Source organism: Chelonoidis abingdonii, chromosome 2 (genome assembly GCF_003597395.2).
Source record: "Chelonoidis abingdonii isolate Lonesome George chromosome 2, CheloAbing_2.0, whole genome shotgun sequence".
NCBI lineage: Eukaryota > Metazoa > Chordata > Testudines > Testudinidae > Chelonoidis > Chelonoidis abingdonii.
This window is the reverse complement of record NC_133770.1, coordinates 79,899,022-79,922,921: the sequence shown is the minus strand read 5'-3', so window position 1 is coordinate 79,922,921 and position 23,900 is coordinate 79,899,022. Positions and strand designations below refer to the sequence as shown.

Sequence of the window (23,900 nt, the reverse complement as noted above, 5' to 3'; positions counted from 1 at the left end):
AGAAGTTAAAAGAAGACAAGGGGAGGGGGTTATTTCCCTTGGTGGTAAGACTCAGGGCATCTGAGTCTTGGGTCCCCCAGGGAAGGTTTCGGGAGACCAGAGTGAGCAACACGGGAATTTGGCTGGTGCAGCGCTATCAGATCCAAGCGTAATTAAGCTGGAGGTTTCATGCAGGCACCCACATTTTGGACTCTAAGGTTCAGAATTAGGATAATAATAATGCTTAATAAACACCGAGAAATAGTAATGAAGAAGGATGAGGAAGCTACAAACAAATTACAGTATGGGGCCCAGCTTCATGGCCCAGAATGTGATGAACAGTGGTGTGGCATAAATCTTGGGAACAATGACCGAAAACTTCTGAATTTTCCCTTCCCTAAGGATGGAAATAAAAGAAAATTCTCTGCTCAGCATCACAAGAGGAAACTCATTAATGGGGAAGAAATTCATCGAAACTGGTTACAATATTCATTGTCAAAGGACTCTGTTTTGCTTTTGCTGCAAGTTGTTTAGAAATCAAGCAATTGGTACATCACTTACTGAAAATGGTTCGAAGGACTGGAAAAACATATCTTCAATTCTTTCTTCACATGAAAGTAGTACAGAACATTTGGAATGTTTTCAAAATTGGAAAGAACTTGAACTACAAATGAAAAAAGGGAAAACTATCGAAGAAAATTTACGTGTGATCAAAGAAAAAGAATATTGGCAACAAATATTACAGTGTCTGATTGCTTTAGTGAGAGTTCTTGGTGGGCAAAATTTAGCATTCCGTGGCCATGGTAGAAATGAAAAAGTTACACACTCCAGGTAATGGAAACTTTTAAAAATTTGTTGAATACCTAGCTTTGTTTGATCCAGTCATGAAGGAGCATCTACGTAAAATAACTGATCATGAAACATAGGTACATTACTTAGGAGAAAAATAGGCGGAATGAACTGATTCAAATCCTAGCAAATGCCATTAAAAAGAAAATTGTAGAAGCTGCCCATTCTGCAAAATACTTTTCAATAATACTGGTCTGTACACCAGATGTGAGTCATGTTGAACAAATGAGGACGATCATTTGTTTTGTGGATACAGAAAAGTCTGCAGATGAAGATAATGTTGAAGTGCTCATAAAGGAACATTTTTTGGGTTTCATACCACTGAAGGAGACGACTGGAGAATTTATGACTGAAACTATTCTACAGGAGCTTGAAACAACGTCATTATCTGTTGAAAACTTACGTGGCCAAGGCTATGATAATGGGAGTAATATGAAGGGTAAAGACAATGGTGTGCAAACGAGAATGATGGAAGTCAATCCTAGGGCCTTTTTTGTTCCTTGTAGTATGCACTCTCTGAATTTGGTTGTCAATGATGCTGCTAGAAGGCAAGTTTCTTTGACCTGGTACAATGTGTTTGTGTTTTTTCTCAGGCTCAACATGCCATTGGGAGATTCTGACTCACCATGTGAATTCTCTAACTATAAAACCACTTAGTCAGACAAGATGGGAGAGTTGCATTGATACTTTGAAGCCTCTTCGCTATGAACTTGGAAACATTTATGACGCCCTAATTGAAATTTCTGATACTATCTTTACTGGATTATCTAGCAACATGGCATGTTCAGATGCAGAAGCTCTTGCAAATAGCCTTTCCAAGTTCAAATTTATGACTTCACCCATTTTGTGATATAATATCCTTTTCAAGATTAATCTCGCCAGTAAGCAGCTTCAGGAAAATAACTTGAACATACATTCTGTTATTCAAAAACTGCAGCAAACTAAAAATATTCTGGAGGAATTCAGAAGTTATGAAGGGCTCAAAAGAACACTGGTAGATTCTCTTGAGCATGCTGAAGAAATACACTTTTCGACAGAATTTGAACCAGAGCCAGTTTGTATTCGGCAAAAGAAACAGCAGTTTTCGTATGAAGGACAAGACATCCATTCAGAACCCAAAACAAAAGGTTCAAAGTGAATTTCTACTTTGCAGTCCTTGATACTGCTAGTCACTTGGTTGATGAAAGATTTCAACAGATGCAGCAGCTAGAGTCAGTATTTGGCTTTCTAAATGATATCCACAGCTTGCAAAAGAAAACAGCAAAACAGATAAGAGAATTTTGTATAAAACTGGAGCTGGCATTGACTCATAAAAATTCAATAGACACTGATGCTACAGATTTGTGTAGCGAACGTCAAGCTTTTTTAAGACAAGTTAGAAAACATTCCACTCCTGAAGTAGTACTGAAGTTTGTTTGTGAAAATAAACTCTCAGTTTTCCAAACATTTTTATAGCTCTACACGTTCTTTTAACTTTGCCAGTTTCCGTAGCTAGTGAGGAACATAGTGACTCAAAGTTAAAATTGATAAAAACATATCTGTGTTCAACAATGGTGCAAGAGAGACTTGTTGGACTTGCCACAATGTTAATAGAGCATGAAATAGCGGGAAAACTGGATCTAAGGCCACGTCTAGACTACGCGCCGTATCGGCGCGTTAAAATCGATTGCTCAGGGATCGATATATCGCGCCTGATCTAGACAGGATATATCGATCCCTGAGCGCGCTTATATCGATTCCGGAACTCCACCAAAACCAACGGAGTTCCGGAATCGACATGGCGAGCCGCGGACATCGATCCCGCGCAGTGAAGACGCGTGAGTAAATCGATTTTAGATATTCGATTTCAGCTACGCTATTCTCGTAGCTGAAATTGCGTATCTAAAATCGATTTTCGCGCGTAGTGTAGACCTGGCCTAAGAGAACTAGTGACTAGTCATGTTTTAAAAGCAACAGAGTTTTTTATTCAGAGTGTTTTGTAAATACAGGTTAAAGTTCGTTGAAGAGTTTTCTTATTTCTTTCTATATTGGATGTGGTGGTAATGGCAGTTAAAGCAGGATAGTGTAATAGATGATTTTAGATTTGTAATAATAAAAATAACTTTTTCATGCATTTTTATTTGAAATTGGACTGAAATATCATCTAGCTGTCATGTGCAACTCTATTCTGAAAATTTCGTGTCTCTATTTTATCTGATCTCAGAAACACTGGTTGGACGGATGGACAAACCGAATAATTACCCCTCTGTTTAAAAACACTTAAAAAAACATTCAAAGGAAAAAAGGGGCAAAATGTTTCCCAGTTTATCAAAAACCTCAGCCTAGATCTGCCCTTGGGTCTTGGGGGTGGTGGCGCCGATTGCATGGTTTGCCTAGGGCGTCAGTTGCTGGCAGGTAGTCTAGGGCTGCCCCTGGACAGAAGGGAGATCCCTTTTGGGCTGCACTCCTCCTCACACTCCTAGACTGGCTAGCTAGGTTTTAGAAAGGTAGCAGCCTAGACACTTCCTCACCCTAAAAACAAAGTGTGCTACTTTGCTCTACCCACAGAGCCCACAGTAACTTCCGATTCACAGAACAAGAGGGAAGTTACTTCAGATTGAGAGAGGAAAAAAAAAGAAAAAAAGAGTGAGGGTGTTTTTAAAATTTGTCATCATTTAAGTACTCAGTATTTCAAGATCACTACTAGAGGAAGTTGAGCCCTGTAAGAAAATACTACTTATACAAAGCTAATGAACATGTCCTTTTACAGTCTGTATATTGTCCTTCTAATTAACTGATTGAGGGTATATTGGATTGGAATTATTATGATGTACTCTATGTAAATTCACAACAGCAGGAGTTCCAAGCAGTCTCTTCAGAACCAATCCCAACTGCACCCAACTCCCATCGACTTTGAGGCCACACATTTGCATTTTAAGATGTTATTGTGAACATCCTGTCCCCTAAACCACAGTCAAAGATGTACCCAGATACATCTGGTGTGGCTCCAATGGCTGAGTGTTTGTGTGAGCACAATATTACATGGGCGCCCCTGCACACTGTGGAGCCCAACTCCATTGCAGCTCCCTGTATGTTGTCACAGGGGCTGGGGAGAGGGCAGAGGCTACTGAATTCACCAGTCAGTCATTGACCCTGGCAGAATTCACAAAAGCTACTGCAGCCTCAGAATTGCAGTACAAGTCACAGCTGCAGAATGTCTGCTGCCATTCCATGGGGCGATGGGGAAGCAGCACTTATCCACACACTTAAGCAGAGAGCCCAGCCTGGCCACTCAGGTGGAGCCCTGGGGCCCAAGATTTAGGATTAAATGAATTAATTTTATCCTGACTAATTACAAATGCGTAAAACATATAGTCATCTTTGTTTTATTGCTTGGATTATTCAGATGCTTTCAATTTGCACTAATACAGTATCAAGGTACCAATTTAATGACTGGATCCCATGAGTCATCAGGCTCAGGTGGAATTTCATGAAGTGGCCCTTTATTTCCAAGTCTTCAAAGCTGGTTTGTTAGTTTTTTGTTTTTTCCTCCGAAGAGACCCAATTATCCTAGAAAACTGCAAATCCCTGCAGTATCTTGTCATATATAAAAAGGAAGGAAGAACATCATTTTTGTAAAGTGTTGCTTTGGGAGATAACATTGTGGGGAAGAATGGAGCTGAGTGCAAGTTTAGTTTACTGTACCTCTGTTGCCAATATATTATCCAAAACAAAGGGTTCAAGTTATCACCTGCTTCTTAAATCCAAATTCACCACAGTTTAAAGTCTTCCATTCATTATTCTTGGTGAAGAACAGACATGTACAAGGCAGACAATTTTGGAGCAGGTATCTTTAGGTTAATTTGCAGTAAAGTAACTGCATCTTACATGGCTAGGTGACGTACTTTACCCTACAATGAATTAATTTATGAAATAGGAATCCATATTAAAGTTTGGACACTGAATACAATAAATGTGTCTTTGGGCTAACAATCCCCTCAGGAGACAATTTCTGGAGTATAGAGAAAAACAAAAACCCACCTAATTTGAGATATGCTGGCAACTTGCCCTCCAAAGGGAGGCATTAACAATTTATACTGGAAGCAGACCCAGGACTGTATTTCTCCTGACCAACCACAAGTGGCATGGGTCTAATTCAGGGGTAGGCAACCTACGGCACGTGTGCCAAAGGCAGCACGCAAGCTGATTTTCAGTGGCACTCACACTGCCCAGGAACTGGTCACCAGTCCAGGAGGCTCTGCATTTTAAATGAAGCTTCTTAAACATTTTAAAAACCTTATTTACTTTACATACAACAAAAGCTTAGTTATCTATTATAGACTTATAGAAAGAGACCTTCTAAAAATGTTAAAATGTATTACTGGCACACCAAACCTTAATTAGAGTGAATAAATGAAGACTTGGCACACCACTTCTGAAAGGTTGCTGACCCTTAATCTAATTAATTCATAGGTCATATCACAAAGCTTTTCTAGTACCACTGTGCAAAACAAGGGGGACTCCAAGCATTTGCATTTGTCCCCTGCCCCTACTTCTTCCCTCTAAAGTTCTTCTGTCACGGAGGTAGGCTGCCATTTTGGTCTCCACCTGAACAATCTTATCTGTAAAGCAGGTTGAAAACTTCTCACAGCAAGGAACACTTGGCTCTATAAACAAGTGCAGATATCTAGGTGGTAGACAACTTGACATATCTGAGATCAGTTCTGCTGATCTGCAAGTTACTACCTTGCCTGATTCTGTTGCTAATAGATAAAACTAATGGAGGCAGTGACCAAAATGATCCAAATTGATGGCAACTGTCTTACCTTTGACTACATTCATGCCAAATGTAATTTAAAAAATAAAACCTCTAAACACATCAAGATACTAAAATGTTGGATTATTTTACAGCAGTACTATAACAGTGTTATAATTGTAAAGGCAAGTGCTGCTCATGAAACTTGAAAATATAAAAGCTATTTGTACATAATCCTAGTTCTACAGACCAGTATTGCTACAGCAAGCTATTTCTCACGGCAACACACAGGAAAGTCATGGCAAAAAGTAATACTCTGACTCTTAAGATTTTAATAGTCACGGCAAACAATATTTTAATTAATAGGAAGTTTGTCATGTGAAAGTAAAATATCCTTTAGATTACAACAAAATGGTTTCAAACCGTTTAATGATCTTTAAGTATAAAAATAATGTATTAGACACATACTACAATAAATTATAATACTTCACGAAGGAGTCATGGTGAGTAGCAGCTGGTTGGGGTAACAAAGGCTTCTAGGTTTTTTTTTGTTTTCCTTAAAGTAAGTATCTTTGTTATGGAAGTCTTGACTGTAACAAATATACTGCCGTTTCTACTAGGGATTGCTCAAACTAGGATCTGGATTTCAGTTACCCAAGAATTACAGAAGTGTTCAGATTTTTTTTTTTTAATTGCTACCTGCCCAAGATTTACTGTGAACGGGATAAACTACTAATAGAAAGGATTTAATGAGAGAAGGTTGGACTGGCATGCAATTTAAAATAGTTCACACAAAACCGCTGCAGCACTATGTCCCCCTCTAGTGGCTAGACCATATATGTGTTTGAGTCTGCTGCTGCCTCTGAGTCCATCACTTGGTCCTTTACCTCAAAAGGTGCAGGATCAGGCTTTCAGATCCAGAGGTTCTAGGTACAAGCCCTATAGATGATTCAACAAGGGTCCTTTATGGCTTACCTACAGAGCTAGGCCCATTAGCTCGGAGGCTAGAGTCAAAACTCCATATGGGGTCTAGCCATTACAGGGAGACAAAGAGCCACATTGTATTATAGCATGTGTAACAGGTACACATTTCCATTCTTGGAAAATAAGACATTAGATAGACCAATGACCAAAAGGAAATGGAGTTAAAGGAACCACGATGGTTAGGCAAATAAAGCCTGACAGCATACTACACAATATGGATATTCCTGCTGGTTAGTCCATGTAGTAAGAGTAGCAATAACTTCACAGTGAATTTGCTCCCCTGGTCTTTTGAGTGAGAAAGTGAGTGTTGCGGTCTAGGAATGGGAAGAAATGAAAATGAAGACAGAAGGCTCTCCAGGGTACACCCTACCTAGTCTGGGTGTGAGGAAAGGGGTTTTGCAGTAGACCAAGCTTTAGATGAATTATGTGACAACAGCCAGTGTCAGGAACATGGATAGATGTTAATTATAAATAAAAAAGGAAGCGTGAAAGCACATTATAGTTCCTTAACTACAATTATGGAGTACATCAATGTCTTCTTCTCTCTTATACAAACTAAACAATAAAAAAACCAAATGCAGCAACAACAAAGATTGTGCATACTTACCACCATGGTCCATGGCACCTGGGGAATCCTAGTGTAGGTCATTGTCATGTAGATGATTAAAAAGAAGACCGTGAGAACCCAGTAAAATACGGCTACAAACATCACCCAGCCGAAGGCAGGATACAGGAAATACTCTGTCCCAGCGATCAGTGTCCATACCAGCAGCCCTAGCACCTGTAAAGATTGTAGAGAGAAAAAACCATCATACAGATTTAGAACAAAACACACACACTTTTAGAAATGTAGTTTTCAAGCAAACATCTCTAAGGACCTTTGAGTCAACATCGTACAGTGGAAAAGGCATTGCCCATCTCTTGTATGCTACAATAAAAAGTTCTAATTAAGAGATGTATTGGACTGGATGTTGTGTAGTAGAAATATGGGCACAAACATCCTTTAAAGAAGGCATGAGTTAATGTGATTTTGTAGCTATTGAAGAGATGGTTTGTTTCTTTCTGAATTGCTCCTTTCAATAAAATTGGAGGATGGGGAGGGGAGACAATGGAGGAGGCAGGGAAATGGAACTCACTCCTGGCAATAATTAAAATAATTAAATTAAATGAAGTCACTCCTAGCAATAATTAAAATAATGGAAAGTAGTAAAATTCTCAAAGCATTTTATGGAACTGAAGAGACTAAAACCTGAGTAGGCTGGTGTGTGATATTTGCCAGAATAGAGAAAAGAAGATAGACTGACATTCTTGCACAGAAATAATGGGAGAAAGCATTACGGAGAATGTTAGTAACTGTGTTTGAATATCAGAGGGGTAGCCGTGTTAGTCTGGATCTGTAAAAGCAGCAAAAAATCCTGTGGCACCTTATAGACTAACAGACATTTTGGAGCATCCTATAGATGAAAGTGCTGAGTATCTACTTCTGAGGGGCAAGTTTTGTAAAACTTGCCCCTCAGAAGTAGATACTCAGCACTTTCATCTATAGGATGCTCTAAAACGTGTGTTTGAATACTAGCTTATTAGCTATAGTGCACCAATGTACGTTTTGTTATCGTAGCAATATCAGTGAAGTGACATTTCTCATATTGAGATTTTTTCCATTTATACATTTTTGCGAGTTGCCCATAAATTATAAAACCTCAATTACAGAGAAGAATATAATTTTAAGTTCTTCACAATGGTAAATAATTTTAGCAAGGCCAGAATCTGGACCTAAATTTCTTATATTTTAAAAGAAAAGAATTTTGATTTCTTCCCTGTTCCACACCACTCAGACTCCCCTGCAAGTCACCTAATAGGGAGAAATGGAACAAGATGATGTTTCTCCTGCCCATTGCATATTTATACAATTGGGAAAAATGCAGAAGAATCAGATAGTTTTCCCACGGTTTCACTTCCATCAGGTTTGTTCCTGCTCTAATGCAATTAAGTGGCCATGCTCCCACTGACTTCAATGGTGCAGGATTGAGTCCATAAAATCACTTGGATCGTGTGATGTGGTCTGGATGAAAGCTGGAGGCACGTAGGTAAGTATAGCGGTCAGTAGGTTTCCTGCATAGGGTGGTGTTTATGTGCCCATCGCTTATTAGCACTGTAGTGTCCAGGAAGTGGATATCTTGTGTGAACTGGTCCAGGCTGAGGTTAATGGTGGAATCATGGTGAAATTCTTCAAGGGCTTCTTTTCCATGGGTGCAGATGATGAAGATGTCATCAATGTAGAGCGAGTAGGGGCGTTAGGGGACGAGAGCTGAGGAAGCGTTGTTCTAAGTCAGCCATAAAAATGTTGGCATACTGTGGGGCCATGCAGGTATCCATGGTAGTGCTACTGACTTAAAGGTATATATTGTCCCCAAATGTGAAATAGTTGTGGGTGAGGACAAAGTCACAAAATTCAGCCACCAGGTTTGTCGTAACATTATTGGGGATGCTGGTTCTGATGGCTTGTAGTCCATATTTGTGTGGAATGTTGGTGTAGACGGCGTCTACATCCATAGTGGCTTTTAAATAAAGTACTGTACTTAGTCCTGGAATATCTCTGTAAGATAGATATAACAACCTGTGATTAGCATCTCCTACCACTGGAGGTCAGCATTGCCCAACAAACATTTCAAGCAGCATGAAAAAGAGAGAGAGAGAGAGAGAGAGAGAGAGAGAGAGAGAGAGAGAGAGAGAGAGTGTGTGTGTGTGTGTGTGTGTGTGTGTGTGTGTGTGTGTGTGTGTGTGTGTGTGTGTGTGTGTGTGTGTGTGTGTGTGTGTGTGTGTGTAATAGGCCTCATATAAGAGAAAGTCCCAAAGAACAGGACTGTAAAAATGAGACATCTGGTCACCCTGTATCGTTATCCTTTTATAAATGTTACCAGCTGAATATCAGGGTTTCAGATACTTCTTTCTACTTCTAGTTCTGACAGCATTCTACAAGCTGCAGCAACTCGGTTATCTAATGCCTTAAGTTGCACAAACTACGGTTGACTACATTAATACCAACAATCAAATGCTAATACAGCAACCACTTTAAAAAATCTGTTTAGCCGATTTAATTTCATTATCGGCTTCTCTTTCTTGGGGTACAAAATGTATTTTTGTGTCTAGTCACCACTATTCAAAATTTATTACCTAGAAAAGTTATATCAATAAATAATTGTGATATAGGTTTAACAAGTAATTGTCTGAACCCCATTTTAACATGGACCTAATTATTGGCAACATACCAAGAACAAAAACATTGAGGAAGAGCCCAAAAAAACCTGATAAGAGTACAGCATTATCTACTTGCCAAAAGTGTGTTAGTTTCTGACAGCTTTTAAAATAGGCCCTAGGCACCTAAGAACAATCATAGATTACACCTTAAGTCTAATTTTGAAGCACTTGCATCCCATTTTTAGGCATCACTGATCTGCAAAATGCCCCCATAGCTGCTGCATAACCCTGTAGATGCCTGTGCTTCTGCCTCTGGGCATGCGCGCTGCTGCTCGGGCCAGCACCCCCAGGGAGAGCCACCCATCACCGCTTCGGGGGCCCCGGCCAACCAGCTTCTATCTCTGAGAGGGATGAAGCTTAGCACATTCCCCTCCAATTGACATCTTTATTGCTTAGCTGCGTAGGCAGCTCCCCAACAAACGTGCTGATTTTACAGATCTTGTTCTAAGGTGCCTCTCTCTCTCGATTAATTGTACAGCAGTCTAGGCACCTAACTCAGGCTTTGTGGATCACAGTGTTCTTGTGATTTTCTAGGCACCACAATGCTCAGCAAATGTCAAAGTCCCTTTGCAGATTTGGGCCTTACTGCTTTTTGCATATTTTTGTTTCTTACAAAAAAAATTTCCTAAGGCCTAATTCAACATACATAGGATGACCAATAATGGGACCCCCATTTTCTACATAAAATCTTTTGTGCTATGGTTAAAAAAAATACAAACAAACAGTATATTATTTAAAAAACTTTTCAGGTTATCAAGTATGTTAATCTTATACAATCACAAAATGCACCTAGCAAAACATATTAGCTAGTTTATATTCTTTTTTGGCTGATCACTGTTTTTCCAGCAGTATTTTTAATAGATATTACTCAGTTCTCTCAGGAACGTGTGCATTTTAATTCTTGTTTGGCATGCATTTCAAAGAATGGATTTTGAATTTGTATTTTATTATTCCTTTGCTAGTCCCGATCAGTGGTAAAGCAATTTGTTTAAGTAGTAATTAAGATTCAGAACAGATAATATTCCAGGAAACTTGTAAGATATACACTCTAAAAGGTTATTTGTTCATATTAATCAGAACGACAATAATTTAGTATTGGAGTATATTTGACATTTTCAGTTGGATCAGGAGATGGTTACTGTATATTATAGGAGCTGACAGACTGAAATAGTATTTCAGAGGTCTAGATTAGAACTAAAAGGTCAGACCATTTCACGGTCACTGACTCACACTGGGAACCATAACTCTGTTTTGTTAAGTTATGCAGCAAATGGGTTTACTGCAGATGTAGATTGGTACTGTAAATTGGTTGAGCTCATAGTGGCAGTCAGCATTTAGCAAAACATCTAAGAAGTCAAAACAACATAGATATATAGGATAGAGAGACTAGAACAAGCGCTTTCATTGTTCCCATCTTCATATTGAGCTCAGCATGCTAAGTAGTTAAGAGTTTCCGCAATGATGAGAGCCCGTCTCATAATATACTGTTTGTTCCTGACATTGGGGCACTTGTTCTTTCAGTGGATTGGTTAGAAACTGGCTGCACTCATGCATCTGCTAAAGTACAGAATACTTTGCTTTTGTAGTTCCTCCTGCAGACTAGATAACAAGTCTCAGCTGGGGAGAGCTGGACTATCCTCAAACGCTATCTCGTGTGTCAGAGCACAGAATTTCACCAACAACAGATAGGTACCATAAAGAAGAGGGTAGCAACCAAGGCACGTAGGGGGCCTTTTCACATTGCTTAATTCAGTGTGTATATAATAACATAGGACTGAACTACTTCAGACGCACCATGAGACAGGGGGCTGAAAGCTCCATACTTGAGAACACTGCAGATTATGACCAGATACTCTGGAGTGTAATATTAGCTAAATATTTGCTTTAAATTTAGAAGTTAATAATACAGAATAACAGGCTTATTTATAATTGTATAACAACTCTGGGATCCTAGAGCAAAAAAGAATTCTGAAAAAAGTTAGCAAGAAAAGAAGAAACCAATGCATGTGTGAGCTAGCGAGAGAGGCTATGGGCTGTAAAGGGTAAGTGCTTTGTGAGTTTGGTCTCGTTTTGCCAGTTCTAATAAGGTGTAGAGATTTTGCTCTGCAGTGCATCATATGGGCAGGTAATTTTTCCTCAATGTGCATTAAGGTCTAGGATTTTACCTATGATCTCAAATGTTGTGATACTTTAGCTGTTCCCTGGTTAGGTACCTCCATTACTTGCATGCATTAAACATACAAAATATATTAATACTGTATGTTTAAGTAGCAAGCAGACACTATAAGGAGGAAAGCACTTTTTAACAAGGCCAACATTTTCAAACATGGGTCCCTAAAATTAGGCACCTACGTACGTATCCCTAAATGAGTGTCCTGATTTTCTGTACCTTCAGCACCTGCTGAAGTCACCACCTCACTAAGGCCTGGGCTACACTACGCGTTTATACCAAATTTAGCAGCATTAAACCGAATTAACCCTGCACCCGTCCACACAACAAAGCCCTTTATTTCGATATAAAGGGTTCTTAATACCGATATCTGTACTCCTCCTTGACAAGGGGAGTAGCACTGAAATCGGTATTGCCATGTTGGATTAGGGTTAGTGTGGCCGCAATTTGACGGTATTGGTCTCCGGGCGAATTCCACAGTGCACCATTGTGACCGCTCTGGACAGCGGTCTGAACTCGGATGCACTGGCCAGGTAGACAGGAAAAGCCTCGTGAACTTTTGAATTTCATTTCCTGTTTGCCCAGCGTGGAGCGCTGGTCAGCATGGACTGTACAGGAGATACTGGATCTGATCACTTTATGGGGAGACAAGTCTGTTCTATCAGAGCTCAGTTCCAGAAGACTAAATGCTAAAGCATTTGAAAAAATTTCCAGACAGAGGCCACAGCAACAACTCAACACAGTGCTGCGTGACAAGTGTAACGGAAGGCCAAAGAATCAAATGGATGCTCATGGAGGGAGGGAGGGAGGGGGGACTGAGGACTCCAGCTATCCCACAGTCCCCAAAAAGCATTTGCATTCTTGGCTGAGCTCCCAGTGCCTGAAGGGTCAAAAACATGTCCAAGGTGGCAGGGTATACTTCGTCAATTGCCACCCTCACACACAGAAAGAAAAAAGAAGAAAAAAAGTCTCTCACCTTTTTCAATGTCACCGTGTGTCACATGGATGCTGCTGGTAAAGACGTTGCGCAGCGCTGAATCAGCAGCACCCTCCCCTTACCTTCCTGATGGCAGCTTACAAAAGGCTTGGAAAACACATCATTCACCCCTGAGTGCTCCTGGCTGGCCTCGGTGAGTCGGCCGGTGGGCCCTGGTAAAAATGGAGAGACTCCCCGCATTCCTTCTCTTTAGCACTTCTTTCAAGAAGGCAGATGCGTACAAAGCTGGTAACCATCCTCATCCTACAAGCTGGAGCTAGCTCCTCCCCCCCGCCTTCAGTCTAATGAAGAATTCGGACTTTCATGCCAGCGGAAGGCTGCCTCCCCTCATATTAATCTCAAGAACAAGTCAGTTTTCTATTCCCTAGCATTCATACTTACATCACACAAATGGGGGATACTGCCACTGCCTAGAGGGTTTGGGAGGAGGGAAGCAACAGGTGGTTGTTGCAGGGGCACCCCTAGAATGGCATGCAGCGTCAATCATTTCTGCAGATGATCGGGGCTCTGACCCAGGCGGCTGTGCTCTCTGTTCTCTAGTAAGACTGCCCATATGACTAGGCAGGTAGACTATTTAGACAAAACATAGAAAGAAGGAAATGACCTGGGAGTCATTCCCTTGATCCCATGCGCCCCCGCCGACCTCAGGAGGCACCAGAACCCAGAAGACACAGCAGACGGTGCAAAAGGACTGGTAACCATCTCTGCTACCTTGCAAAGGCAAATGAATGCTGCTGTGTAGCACTGCAATACCACGTCTGTCAGCAGCATCCAGTACACATACGGTAACAGTGACAAAAGGCTAAACGGGCTGCATGGTTGCCATGCTATGGCGTCTATCAGGGCAATCCAGGGAAAGAGGGTGCGAAATGATTGTCTGCCGTTGCTTTCACGGAGAAAGGATTGAGTGACGACATTTACCCAGAATCACCCGCGACACTGTTTTTGCCCCATCATACATTGGGATCTCAACCCAGAATTCCAATGGGTGGGGGAGAGTGCAGGAATTATAGGATAGCTATGGGATAGCTACCCACATCGTAACGCTCCGGAAATTGACACTAGCCTTGGTACATGGACACACACCGCCGAATTAATGTGTTTAGTATGGCCGCGTGCACTCGACTTTATACAATCTGCTTTAAAAAAGCAGTTTCTGTAAAATTGGAATAATCCCATAGTGTAGACATACCCTAAATCAGACAATTTTAGGCACCTAAGTATGAAGATTTTGACCCACTTTTTAAATGAAAAGTTTTGTAGCACTGTTGGTATGACAAGCAGCTAGTCATATGTCATGGGTCCCATCGAGGATGAAACTATGTATGAGTTAGAACTTGGATGGCTAAATCTGGCTGTTTACAGCGATACTGGAAATATGAGACTGAATCTGTGCATGTGAGAGAGCGCGCAAGCGCACACGCACAAATCACAACAGCAAACTTACTAAAAAGCAAGAAGTGGATTATGTGAATGTACCATCCTTGAACTGCCCTACGACACCCATGTTACAAATGCTGTAATGCTCCACTTTAAAACTGGTATCTTCCATGGTTTGTAGTGTTGTAGCTGTGTTGGTCCCAAGATATGAGAAAGACAAGGTAGGAGAGGAAATATTTATTGGACCAAACTTCTGTTGGTGAGCCCTGAAGATGACCTCTGTGAAGCCTGAAAGCTTCTCCTTTCCATCAACGGAAGTTGGTCCAGTAAAAGATCTCTCATTCACTTTTTCTCTCTCACTAAAATGGATGTCATTTCCCTTTTGCATTCACTTGTTGGCTCAGCAATGTAATTTAAAATCGCTGTTCAGACATCCTAAAAATACAACCCACAACACATACACACACAACACAACCCCCTCTCCCAAAAAAACCCCACTCATCGTAGCAGAAACAATGGGGGGGAAGTCCAGGTTTCACCCAGTTTCATAAAATGAAAAGCGTGGCACAGTTGCCTGAAACTTATCACACTTTTCCATCCCAGAAGTGCATCCAAGGGATCCTTTAAGGGCTCCCATGTGCAGGTGCATTGTGGGATACATACAGGGTCAGCACTAGTATGGACAGAGGGCACAATAGAAAGCACCTGAAAGTGCTACCAGCAGGTCTGTTCATTTGGTGGAGGAGTGATTTCCTGCAGCTGCTAACATGCAAGAAACCTAGACATGGCCTGAATCTAGCAGTGAGGAAATGAGGCACCAGATCTCTTTCCTGAGACCAAATCTGCCAGCTGAGACACAGCAGGGGCAGCTGAAGCTAATCTGCCTCTCCCACTCCCCTTTCCTCTTCCTCAGGCTCTTTCTCCAGGGGTGCAGGAAGTCCTGGTAGCTCCTCCTCTTCCATTGGGGAGCTGTCACTCACTCATCTTGGCTGCCTTGTGGCACCCTCGGTCAATATTTCTGGCCTTTGGGGAGGGGAGGACTAGAGAGTCTGAAGTCCACTGGGCCACTACATAGTGAGAAAAGACCACCAATGCTGCATTTTCAGGGACTTCCCTTATTTCGTGGTAAACATCCCACACAACCTGTATCCAACAGGGAGTATTTGATCTGATTTAAGAGTAGAATTCCTATCAATGTTAACAGAATGGGTCAGACATTGATACACACCATCCTGTACCACGAATACAATTTTGTAGGATGTTGCCCCTAAGCCCCATCCCCCCAAAACAAAACACCTTTGTCCTTTATTTTTCATACAAGATGGGACACAGAAGGGGTACCTGTGACATTTGGGTGGTGGGGAGAGGAAGGTGTGTGCTAGATATTGTATAATGTTTTTTCCCCTCAGAAACACTATTCAAATAGCTTCTCCAAGGAGGGTTTTTGAATCCAACTCCCACCATCCTCTTGGTATTGTACGTAACATAAAAACAACTTCTTGTTTAACCACTAGAGAGAGCACAATCACTGCTCTTTTTTTAAGATAGATTATGGAACATTTTAGTATAGCACTGAAAGTGTGACAGTTTTTCTTTTCCCTGTTAAAAGAAAAACACTACTAGAATTATTTTTATAAAAAAATTCAGAGCCAAGTCTTAAAATACCTGTAATATACAAGTGCTAGTTTACATGTATATATGATTTACTGTATGTGGATCAAAACACTAGATACAACTGAATAAGGCCACATTCCCGCAATACTTAAGCGCCTAAGCCTCCTGACTCCAGGAGACAGGCTCCTGTCTGTGGATCGCTAAGAGGGAACAAGCACCTCCCACAGCCCTTAGGTGATTTCATGAAAGGATCAGGGCTTAAGATACACCCCTCTGGCTGGCATCTCCCATCGGGTAGTTTAAATGGCTCCCCACCTACAGTGCTGGCTTTTGTGAATTGCATTCTAAGGCATCCTATCTTGCCCCACTCAGTGTATAGGGAGGCTAGGTGCCTAACTTGGGCTTTGTGGATCACAGTTTTGTTCTTGTGATTTTCTAGGTGTCAGAAAGCTAGGAATTTCAGTGCTAAGCATCATAGCACGTAAGTCCCTTCGTGGAACTGGATATATCCCATACGGGCAGTCTTTCATCCACATTTCGTCATCGGAGCATAAGATTATATATAATCTCCCTTGTGAAAATGTGGATGAAAGACTGTCCATAGTGAATAAATGAACCAGAGATCAGTCTAGAGATTGATCAAGTCATTATCTTGGAGAAAAGAGCTTTCAGGAATTAAACTAAGTACAGTAAAAACCACGTGATCAAATTCCAGAGGGAAAATTTCTTAAATCTATTTTAAGTATACATTTAATTTATACTTCTTTTGGAGCAGTGTCAGAGTTCCAGAGTAAATTATGACAGTGAGATTTTCCTAATCAGCTACAGTGACGCAATTGCTCAGCCTATCCATCTTCTGTTCTAAGCCTCATATAAATCAGTCTATTGTTAAATGTGAAATTTAATACAAGTACTTCACAGTACAAAGTACAGTAAACCAGTCCCTCCTCACCAGCCAATCAGCATTCAGTATGCATCAAAATCCTGAAGCAATTATTTTTGCTAAGGGGAATGGGGTGCCTAAGAGCTTTCTGCAATGGCAGTCTCTTGATTAGCTACTTAACAAGCTGGTTGTCCTCTTGGGGCAACAGCCCTGTATATAAAATTAATAATTCTACACACAAAACAGAAAGTCACTCCCAATTATATATAGTATTTTAAGTATTCATCCAAAGGACCATAAAAAGTCACATGCCTTAGTTTATAAGCTTTTTTGGAGACAGGGACCGGGTCTTCCTAATGAGGCTCAAACTTTGCATCAGGGCATGACATGTCCCCGCTACTTCAGAAAAGTCTTGTTGCACCTCTGCATCAAGGGGGGGGGGGGGAAAGCATCAGCCTCCCACCCCCAGCCATAGACACTAATATAAATTCACTTGAGCATCCTTGCCAAGTCACCATCTCTCCTTCCGGAGCAGGCTCAGAAGTGGAGGAGATGGCGGCCCAGGGTTCTGGGAAATAGAGAGCTGAGTATTGCGGGGAGGGGGCCCAGGAGCTGAAGCCCCTAATCTGGCTGGTCACTGACAGCTTCAATTACTGCTTTTTACCCATCTTCAAGGGCTGGTCTGGGGTGAGAGACTGGGTGGGACTCGTTTCCCCACCACCGCTCCCACCAGAGACACCTCCCAGACCAGACTCCCTGGACAGTTTGAAAGAGGGCTACATTAATGTGAACTAGCTACCTTTTAGTTCCCTCCATCAGCATTCACACAGGGCAGTTAGCGTGCACCACTTTGGTGAGCTCTGCATATCACACTGTGAGGTGGTGTAGACGAGACCTTAGATAACATTGCAGTATTAATTATTAAATATTTAGATAGGACACTCGTGCCTCTTTTCAAAATAAAGAATAAGGCCTGGTCTCTACCCCAAAGAGCTCAATATCCAGCAAAATATTTTTCCAGTTGGGGCGCATAAAGAATGGGTCCTCACACATCATTTAGATTTGACTGCAGTTCATTTTCTAATATAGAAGGCTAAACTGCAGATGACTAATTACAAGTGAATTGATATTGCTATCAACACCATGCTCATCTATGACACGTTTGAATGCAAAAAGCAAGAGGGATGGGGTGGAATGTTGCTGATGAATAACGGTCAGCTTCATAGGGAAAAGCACTATTCTTCCCCACTCTCCCTCTGGAAGGGCACTTGGTGGTAGAACATTTAGAATGCTGTAGCCTCCATCCCCATTAATCTCTAAACCTGACCTTATTACAAGGCGATTGTCCGGTCCATTCCCTAATGATCATGACAGATGTGAATGAAAGGAATAGTGCTTCCTCCCTTTTCCTTCCACCTCCACGGTGGGTCACTATGGTAATTACAACCTCCCTCCCCCATCTCACATTTGTAGATTACTTAACAAGGAGAAGGTGATTAATCTGATAGATTTAGAGAGTTCAGCTTTTAGTGTAGCTACATTTTCCTGACACACTTGGGTGAAACGGCATTAGTAAGGCAAATATTGTGGGCTGCAGCCCACAATAGGAATTCCACTGAATAACTCCTGAAAACTAGAAGTAACCTGTCATGCTTCGCTTTTTAGTGGCAGAGAAACAAATTTAAAGCAAGACAGGGATATTAGACTCAAAAATAAATAAAAATTTCAGCACAGTTACCTTGTGCCGAAATTCTCTCTTTAGTGTTTCCAAAGGTAGATTTTAAAGATTTTTACTAAGCACCATAATTTTACACACACACACCCGCCCACCCACCCCCGGGGATCAGCAATCTTTCAGAAGTAGTGTGCCGAGTCTTCATTTATTCACTCTAATTTAAGGTTTCGTGTGCTGGTAATACATTTTAACGTTTTTAGAAGGTCTCTTTCTATAAGTCTATAATATATAACTAAACTATTGTTGTATGTAAAGTAAATAAGGTTTTCAAAATGTTTAAGAAGCTTCATTTAAAAATTAAATTAAAATGCACAGCGCCCCAGACCGGTGGCCAGCACCTGGGCAGTGTGAGTACCACTGAAAATCAGCTCGTGTGCTGCCTTCGGTATGCGTGCTGTAGTTTGCCTACCCCTGCTCTATAGCATATTACATACATACACCATATGTAAATATTTTAAAAGTATTGTATTTATACATACCATTGATGTGATTTTGATGGAAGAGAGCATGCAACAAAGATTTGATACAAACAACTTCAGTCTCAAGAAAAATTGAGGGGGAAAAAGGCATCGTACATTAGAAAATTCAGGTTAAAAAAAAATAAGATGAAGTAAAAATCAGCAGCAGCACCTGAATTTGTTTATTTTTAACATAAATCTCCAAAATGCATTATCATTTTCATTCCAAAGTTGTAGCTGGTTTCTCCAAAGAACAAAACACATTATATTTCAATTTGGGGAGCTGACTTGTCATTACTCCCATCTTCAGTAACTTCAATCTATATCACATGATTTTGTTCAGGATCAGCACTAATTCTTAAATATCTCCATGCAATACAAGTAAAATGCATGTTTGAAGGTGGTACATTGGTGGGCTCTATCAGCTCCTCACTGGCAGTGAGGGAAAGAGCTCACACTGCTGCTTCTCTGCAATGGTAGCGACAGTGGACATTCAATGGCTAGCTGAAAACCCTTTACTTGCAAGCTAGGTGACGGCCAACACTGATATTTAAGCCACTGCCTTTTATTAGTTTGGCCAGCGCGGGAACATCATTGGCAAAAGGTCCAGGTGTAACAAAATAGAAGAGCCGCACAGGCAACTTGTAAAAATTTCACATTTACCTCTCATTTTGAGATCTGGATTTGGAGTGGAGTTCGGATAGAAATTTATTTTTTTCACATTTAGAAAGAGTCCCTTGCCATACAAAGTTTGAGTTCTCACATTGGAAACTCAAAGGTTTTTAGTCTCAGCTGGAACTGCTGAGAAAGACGACCTGAAGATTAAATAAAAGATAGGATAGGTGTAATGTACTAGTTTTGTGTGTATGATTAAGTGTATAATGTTTTTCTAGTACTGGCCCACAGAGAAGATATAGAGGTTTCTGCAGGAGCAGTATTAGAGCCTAAGGTCAAGTGGTAGAGGCTGTGCTTCTGGAGATGAAGACCAGGGTTCTGGTCCAAGATCCCTGGGTGTACATCTGTGATGCACACAAATTCTGTGCATGTGGTCTGCAACACAGATTCATTACAGAGTTTTCTAGAGGCTTTCAGAAGCGTGTTGGGAGTGAAATCCCCTAACACTTCCAATGGAAAAATTGGATGGTTTATAAAAATTTGTTAAATTAAATTCCTGGTGGCAAATTGTGTGTGCAGGGCAGGTTCTAAATTGGGGGTAGGGAAGGTTAAAACTGCAACTTACTCTCCTTTAGGGAAATGGGATAATGTGCTTTTGGCTGCATATGGCTTTTACAAAAATTGGAATATTAAAAGTATTCAATTCCTGTTTGTTGAGGGAATATGGCATATTTTATTAAATGTGTATAACTGGAAAGGACTAACGGTTCCTAGATGTGTTCTTTTTCCTTGATCTTGTCCCTCCTAATTACATCTGGCTGTTGGCAGTCATCCCCATCCCCCTCTTCCTTGTTAAGAGCCTATGTTATAAAACATATCTTGCCTCTCCCCTACACCGCCCCCATATGCATATTCAGGATACTGAATTCCCATTGGGATGTAAATCACAACTGCTTTCTTAATTAGGTGGTCGAAACTGGTTTAGATTATTTTAAAGATTTTGTATATATTACAAGAAAAGCTGGCTCCTCCTGCTTCCTATTCCACTTATTCTGACGATAAATTGAGAAATAATTACAGCAATAATACTTCTTCCCCTCGCCAGTCCCCTTCCTCCCCACTATATTCTTCCAGTAATAGTTTTGCCGCAGTTTTGCCATTAAGTGTTTGTATATACATTAGCACAGTTCTTTTTAAAAGAATTCCTAACAATGGTGGTTTGTGACTGAAGAGCTGAGCTTTATTTATGCAATCAACTTTGTTTAAACAATATTTAAAAAACTTTCTTCAAGAGAACAATGCTCTATACAGCTGCTTTATTAATAAAGTCATTGATTCTTTGTTATTTTTAAATCTCCACCTTCCTGTTAGGCCATGTAAATAGAGATGCCTATATTTAGCAGAAACCAGTATTGTTTCATGGATCTCAACAGTTCTTAATATAGGAAAACCTTTACAAATATTTTATGGGACTAACTGTTCTTTTTCTACCCCTACAAAGCTATCTATGACATAATGGAAAATTAAAAGCAAGTATCTGCTAATGAAGCCTGTCATTGTATTCTACCTTTAAAATATGATTTGTTTAGAATAATTTGTTGTTACTTTGCTTTTTAAAGAAGTGTGATTAAATACAAAGATCTTTCCATTTCCAAATTGTCTGTCTCTCTCTATCCTGACCCATAGTCAGACTTGCTGTCCCAAGCAAAAGGAAATCACATCACCCCCAAAGCTCAATCATAGTTCCCCTTGTAAAAATAAGCTAGCTTTATATGTAAAGGGAGAGAACAAATGTGAAAGCGAGTCTGGATATGGGCCTATTCCTGCCTATCTCAGTACTTACATATGCCCCTATAACTGAAATAGCTGAGCATTTATGGATCTATTCTCATAAGACTCCATGAAGACGAGATTAGAACAAGCATTAAATACTTGCCACTCAAATGTGACACCATGCTCATGATGCTTCAGGCTCAGGATTATAAATCTTTACCATCATCACTTATATTGCAATTCATGTGCCATAAAAATACATAACTGAAAAATTATTTGCCATCACGTTTAAAGATTGTTTTCCTTCATGAAAACATTGAGGATTACTAGATGACAATGTAGAAAGGGTGGGCATGGGTGGCTTTGCTGTACACATTCTATATTTTACTTGTTTTCCTGGAGTAATTTGGATGAATACATTTTAAGGACAGTAAGGGTCATTATAATAATTTGTTCTGCCTCCTACATTACACTGTCCAAAGAAACTCACCCAGTACTTTCTGAATCAAACCCATAAATTTTGTTTAAGATGTAGCATGTCTTTTAGAAAGAGATCCCAGTTTCAAATTAAAGAGTGTAAGTGGTAGCAACCCTACCACATCCTGAGATAAATTGTTCTAATGGTTAAGTACCCTATTTTAAAAAAATCTGAGATGTATTTCTTGTCTGAATTCTGTCTAGCTTTATCTTCTAATCAGGCCTTTTTGCCACCATGTCTTTTTCTGATAGATTAAGACTAATTAAATAGTAGATTACTTTGTACCAAGGGCAGGCCTGGTTAGAACAGCTAACAAAACACATATGGACTGGAGCTGGTAATTATATTTATATTGGGGGAGAGGCTAATGAATTTCTCACTCTTTTATTATTTTTAGATAGATAAATAAACCTCTTATTTCTCTCCCCAAATTTTTCAAAATTTGGATGAATTTTTTTTTAAAAAAATTAAAATTCAATCTTTGAATTACTGTGACTTTTTTCCATGACAGTTTCTGTAAAAACTTTTTGGAGATTGGTTTTTCAAACAAGTTTTGTTCTTTGACCAGCTTTAAATTGGCCTTCATTCTCAAAAAGGGAATGAAGCACAGGATTAGCCTCACAAAACATGGGTTCGATACCAAACTTCCTGCATTACCTTAAGCAAATCACCTAATCTGTCCACGTCGCAGTTTCCTCATCTGTAAAATAGGGTTAATAGTATTTTTATTTTATTTGACAGCATGACAAAAAACAAAACAAAAAAAACTAACTATAGCGCTAGCAAGTAACCCCTAAAATAAGTATCCAATTTTATCTGAAGTAGTCTGGATGAGATTGTAGGACTAAAACAAATTTAAAATAATCGAGACAGAGAAGTTTTTTTATATATGGATTAACCAGTGACTGTTAGAAGCCTTATTTAGATGGGGCAGAGACCATCTCTCTCTTTGTGTTTATAGAGTGTCTAGCTCTTGGAGCTTCTAGGAACTATTGAATAATTTTCAAAAAGTGAATTACATCTCATTTTCCAAAGTCTCATATCTCAGAAACCTTTTCTCCCCTCATTCACCTTAAGTTCTGATTAAAATATGAGCTTCGGAAAGACCATAAATGTGGAATTTTGAGAGAAAAAGGGCATACTTTGAGAAAGGGAAGGTAGGATAAGACTGGAATTGAGCTTTTAGTGGAAAGCTATTAAGAACTTGTCATAAACAGATAGCTAAGGGTTAATGTTTCTTTTACCTGTAAAGGGTTAACAAAGGGAACCAAACATCTGACCAGAGGACCAATCAGGAAACTGGATTTTTCAAAGTGAGGGAGGGAACTTCTGGGTGTGTTTGTCTTTGTTCTGTTCTATTTGTTTTCTCTCGGCTATGAGGGAAGAGGTTTTTTTTTCCCCTCGCCTATCTCCAGCTTCTTTCTACCCTTCTCGTTTCCCAAGGTTGTGAGTATGAAAAGGAAAGAATAGGGTATGATTTGTTTTGCATGTGTGGAGTTGCTGGAATGTTTAAATTGGATATCTTTTGAATAAGGCTGATTATTCATGATTTCTTTAAGCAATAGCCCTGTGTTATGTCATCTTTGACGCAGTGATAGTAATTGTTTTCTCTTTTTTAAAACTTATTGGATTTTTTTTCCTAGTAAGGCAAGGGGATAGGATCTTGTGCCAGAGTACTGCCTCAGAAAAGACTGGAAGGGAGAAGAAAGGAGGGGGGAAGGTAAATGTCCTCTCTGTGTTGTGTTTCAAGGATTGAAGCAGCGAAAATCTCCTATATCCCAGGTGGGAAAATCTGGGAGGAAGTAAAGAGCAGGAAGGGAAGTGGGTTATTTCCCTTTGTTGGAGGCTCAGGGCATCTGAGTCTTGGGGGTCCCCCAGGGAAAGGTTTGGGGAGACCAGAGAGTTACCAAGATAAACCAAGGTTTGGGGAGACCAGAGAGTTACCAAGATAAACTCTTATCAGGTACTCAGAATCCTGATTGGTGGCAGCAA

General features: G+C 40.2%; 1 protein-coding gene across 1 annotated transcript in view; it reads right to left on the bottom strand.

The window, feature by feature from the left end:
- The window catches only part of CMTM8 (CKLF like MARVEL transmembrane domain containing 8), a 48,423-nt gene that overhangs the window by 6,444 nt on the left and 18,079 nt on the right, over window positions 1–23,900 (bottom strand). The window contains exon 2 of the mRNA XM_032784151.2: window positions 7,155–7,328. Coding sequence (XP_032640042.1) covers window positions 7,155–7,328 — 174 coding nt within the window. The remainder of the gene's footprint in view (window positions 1–7,154; window positions 7,329–23,900) is intronic.